Here is a 4,783-nt window from a genome sequence, read left to right as displayed (position 1 = left end):
ATGGGTAAGCTGGTCAATAAAAAAATTTATTAACTTTTTCATGATATTTATCCATAAAAGAATGGATCCTAAAAGAAAGACTATTGAAAAATTAGGTATTCACTTTTCAATTATCCACTTTACCATGTACTCCTGTTTCCCTTTCTATTGATATATTCTGGATCAATATGCTGATGCTCGGCTTGAGTTTACCTTTTGTGTCTCAACATGCCGACTTCACTTCAGACGGACCAAGGAGACAAAAGCTTCATAAAGGACAAAGCATAAATAATTTATGAGTCCTTCATCTTGCAATCTTCATAAAAGCCAAAGTTCTCTTGCAGTGATCATGTGCACCAACAAACAGAGCCTCTCTCATGCATGTTATCTGAAAATGTCCGGAAAAATAAAGAAACCAAATTACAGACATCCTATCTTCTCCCCTTTCTTCCGTTTTTTTTCAAAATTTTTTGAGAAAATAGGATGTCATAATTTCTCATTTATCATTAATGATATTTTAGATGTGAGATCAGAGCCAATATATCTGATCAAAAGAGGAGGTCAAAGTCACCTACTATCAGCATTTACAGATGTACAACCCTTTGTGAAACAACAAGAGCACGCTGCTGTAAAAATTGAAAAGCAACAGTAGTCCTTTTCACCTCAAAATTTTTTTAAAGATGCACAGCTACAAAAGAAATGCATAAATATACATCTAAGCAAGTAATAGTACAGTACCATTTGCTGGCCTCTGTATCACCATAAAAATCTGTCCTAATTTACCTACGGCCGGCAGAATGGAATCTTGTTAGTATCAATCTGCTAACTCTATTATCCCATATTTTTTCACCTCTCGCATCGTTTCATGAACATGTCTATCAAGCGAGTCATTGGATGGGTCACCTGCAGATTTTGTAACAACACTGAACTACCAGAATCGATCCAAAAGTGAATTCCCCTAGGAAACACAGTGCAAGACTAGCAATGCTCAAAGGCTTGATCTCACCACCCTGTGGGCCATCAACACAAGTTATCCTTTATCGGTGCGAACACCATGACTGCAACCAAAACTATGGATAGAAGACTAACACTATGTCGATGACCACCTCCTAGTGGTATGTCATCAGGAAGGGCACACTCCTCACCATTGAAATACAACCTTGTTGGAAATCCATCCCCTCGTGGAACATCAATACCAGGTGTCTGCTTCTTTGTAAATGAAACAACTGATTGTTGCTTACCAGGAACGCTTGGATCAACAGCAGGGTTCTTCCCATCCTGCACCGGCAACAAGTTTTTGGCACCCTCCAATCCTTGGAAGAAGAGAGTGTTCTTGAACTCATCTAGCTTTGTACCATTGAATGAATACACTTTCTCATAACCAGGATAGGCTTTGTCCATCCGAATTGCCGCAAACCAGTTCTTGAAAGTGTAGTCTCCCCAATTGAACAGTGTGATCCTTGCAGTCCATCCATTCCGGTAGTTAGATAGTATGTGCCAATTGATGCTAACTCCGCAGTAGTCCCCGCATGGTAGCGGGTTGGGGAGACGACGGTGCTTGATCTCAGCCCAGGCTTTGGCCTTGGCCGTTCTGTTCTGAAAGGGGATCAGGAGTGCTTCTGAAGGGAGAAGCAATGGAGGAGCATCTGGATCACAACCTGCTGCTTTGGCGCAGCCACAAGCACATGTATTGCAGGGGACAACCGAGTCATTATAGTAGGCAGAGAAGGAGACGCAGCATCCAGAATGCTTTCGCTTGGGCCTTGTTATATTGCATGCAACTTGCCAAGTAGCCAGTGCTATGGTCTCTGACATGAGACCACTTGGGTCTGGAAACTCCGATGGCCTAACTCTGATCGGTGGACTGCAGACGTAGTTTGGATTGAGGAAGCCATTGATCTTGAAGTTCTGAGGAGGATACAAGGCGGTCCGATTGAGGTCTGGTGGAATCTTAAACACTTGGACCTGAAAGACTGCCTTGGACTGGCTGGGATCCATGATGGATGGAAGGAGGCTGCCATTCTTACAGCAATCAGGAATGTTTCCAATGGTGTTGTCATTGGCTCTCTCAGGAGGGAGGTCTGTAATGATGGGCTTCTTCTCACAGTTCATGACCTGTGAGAAATCTAAACTCTCGTAATAATTGCCAGCTTCTCCATAGATACAGTCGTAGACATCTTTTTTCAAGGTGTAGGCTCCCTTCACGCTGTGGATGAATTCTCCTCGCTTCCATTCCCATGTGAGGTTCCAGTTGTCGAGGCGGCCGATCGTATTGTTGTTCTCAATGGTCACTTGGGCAAGGTAGTTGTTTCCATGGGCTTGGATGACATCGTAGAAGATGAGGAGGTCACCTTTCTGAAGGGGAAGGAACCTGGTGGTATTAGTCTTGGCCTTGAATTTGGGGTCTTTGACACAACATACATACATCTGGCTTCCTGCAGCACAGATGACAATCTCCAATAAATTCTTATGGTATCTCATGTGCCATGGTCCAACGGAAGGAATGATCTGTGCTGGAACTTTGTAATTCAACAAACATGATGCTTTCAAGCATGCCAAAAATGTCTCATTACAAGGGAGATTCCACTAAATGGTAAAACTGATAAGAGGTTATATAGCACATTCTTTCTTAATAAATGAATCAAGATCAGTAACTTCAGTTAAATTCTTCTCCATTATTTCTAATTTGCAACCTCATATTAGTTTGCATATGGGCATATTTGGCTTAAAAAAGCTTACTTTATTTCTAACATTGGTCGAATTTTCAGGTTACTGGCATTCAAATGCATGTAAAACAAGTTTTACAGACTACGAGGACCAAAGGAATTAGATGGCTTCCACTCAAAAGAATTAAATTGGCAAGCACATGGTTTTCATCTTTATGAAAAAAAAAATTTCTTTTGGTTTCCAGTTTCATCAAATAGAAATATACTTTTCTTTTTGGACTACTTCTAAATGCACACCTTATAAAAGATTTTATAGTTAACATTATTCATATGTTCATATAAGCATGAAAAAGCTGAATACCAATTAAATGGAGTTCACATCTATTAACTTGGAAGAGAAGGGATATAACTTTCTTTCTTGTTCTATAATCCAATGAAATGGCTTTCAAATGTTTGAGTACGTACCTCCAAAAGGATGAACACTACTATACATCAAATATCTGTCTGCCATGCAAAAACTTCTTCTATTCCATCATCATCAATCCTAATGCTAACAGATATACCCATCATTGTGCTCGGAAAATGGAAAAGGGCCGATCATAAAACAACGCAAATTATCAAGTATGATATTTACCTTTGTGAGAGGGTGCAGGACATCTAAACCCATCATTGTGCAATTTAATTGTCTTCGGCATTGGGATTCCCGGTGGCTTCACTCCGAATTGCGTCCCAATCAAGTCGACCTTCACCTGAATCTGGGTCAAGTCCCCAGCGGTGTCAATGGCGTTCAGAAGATTGGTTTGCGGGAAGCCTGACAAGGATGTGCCATTTCCAACATGGGCTGGATAGCCTGTTCCATCTGTGATCACCGCCCCCGACACCGACACCAAGATCTCATCATGCTGAAACCCAATGAACATCTTCCATGCCACGAGGTCTTCTGTCATTGTATTCAATAAGGTGGCGGTGGACTTGAAGGCATAGGACTGAGCTGATGCATTCTTGACATAAGGGTACTCCTTCATGCGAGACATCAAAGTGTAGGTTAGGAAGACTCCAATGCAATTGTCTGCGGCTGATGGTTCAGCTGTCTGTGCATCATTGCTCTCATCCTGTGCTCGTACGCCGGTAGAGATCGAGAAGGAGATGATGAAGACCGCAAAGAGGAGGGCTCTCGGCGGCATTGATGCAGAGATTTGGCCTCTTTCAACCAAGAGTGGTTGGTCGAACTAAATGAAGAATTGGATTTTGAAGCATGAGTTTTGCCGGAACTCGAGGTGGTGGTGGTGGTAAGATTGGTTCTTTGTTTTGTTAGATTTTTGTGCGGAATTATTTGAGTGATTTTCGCCATGTATGCCCAAAGAGACCCAAGTTTGTATTGTGAGCAGGGAAGAAGGAAGACCGAGTCAGTTGAATGTCCTCCTCTGGGTTTGACGGAATTGGAGGGAGGAGGCAACGGTCACTAATTCCCGACGCGATGTGACGCACGTGAGTCTATTTTAGTTATAAACAAGAAAAAATGTAAGGAGACCAAACTCTATCACCACGTAGTTCTTCTACACTGTGGTCTCTCTCCAATTGTACGAAAAATTATGCCCTATATTGCATGCACTGCATGGCCAATCACATCGGCTTGTATCTATAGAATTCATATCGGAGCATCTTTATAGAAACAAATAATTATGATTATTTGCATGCATGGCCACGTGGTGCACATAGCATAGGATATATAATGTTGAATTGCAGGATCCATCATTGTGCCATGTGGCATGCCTGTGGTGCAAGGATAATATTTGGTAATACATCGGGGCTCCGTTGGATTACTCCAAATCTGTTGTTGACTCGAAGTAAGCCCTCTCAAGAAACTTAGATGTTCTAATTTAGACAAGGGCTGAGACAAGCATCATCGAAACCCTTACTAAAGTTTAATAGTTTTTTCATGCTAAATCAATGGATTGTCAATGATGCTCGTTCTCCAAATCTATAGTTTACTTCTTTGCAAACTTGCACACCAGATTAGTTGTGGAGATTCGCATTCGAGAATGTGCAGTTGATTGGGCAGTCATGCAAAATTTTTGTGTATAGCTGTACAGTCATACTAATCCAGATATTGCCCATCTGAAATGGTTTCATATAAA

At 41.6% G+C, this 4,783-nt stretch overlaps 1 protein-coding gene across 1 annotated transcript; it reads right to left on the bottom strand.

Moving 5' to 3' along the window:
- Positions 1-647: 647 nt before the first annotated feature.
- Positions 648-3,964, bottom strand: LOC105046920 (COBRA-like protein 10). Its single transcript, XM_010925673.3, has 2 exons — positions 3,280-3,964; positions 648-2,414 (listed from the first exon to the last, which is right to left on the bottom strand). The coding sequence occupies exons 1-2, from the start codon at positions 3,827-3,829 to the stop codon at positions 1,000-1,002; spliced, it is 1,965 nt and encodes a 654-aa protein (XP_010923975.2). The 5' UTR covers positions 3,830-3,964; the 3' UTR covers positions 648-999.
- Between the last annotated feature and the right edge of the window lie 819 nt (positions 3,965-4,783).

The sequence above is a fragment of the Elaeis guineensis genome, chromosome 6 (genome assembly GCF_000442705.2).
Source record: "Elaeis guineensis isolate ETL-2024a chromosome 6, EG11, whole genome shotgun sequence".
NCBI lineage: Eukaryota > Viridiplantae > Streptophyta > Magnoliopsida > Arecales > Arecaceae > Elaeis > Elaeis guineensis.
The sequence above is the reverse complement of the archived record's forward strand: the minus strand, read 5'-3'. Positions and strand labels throughout refer to the sequence as shown.

Excerpts from the sequence above, each read along its gene's own strand:
- LOC105046920 (XM_010925673.3), bottom strand. The coding sequence starts at position 3,829 with ATGCCGCCGAGAGCCCTCCTCTTTGCGGTCTTCATCATCTCCTTCTCG. Across the intron at positions 2,415-3,279 it reads TCCTGCACCCTCTCACAAAG|GAAGCCAGATGTATGTATGT; the intron begins GTAAATATCATA and ends TCTGTGCTGCAG.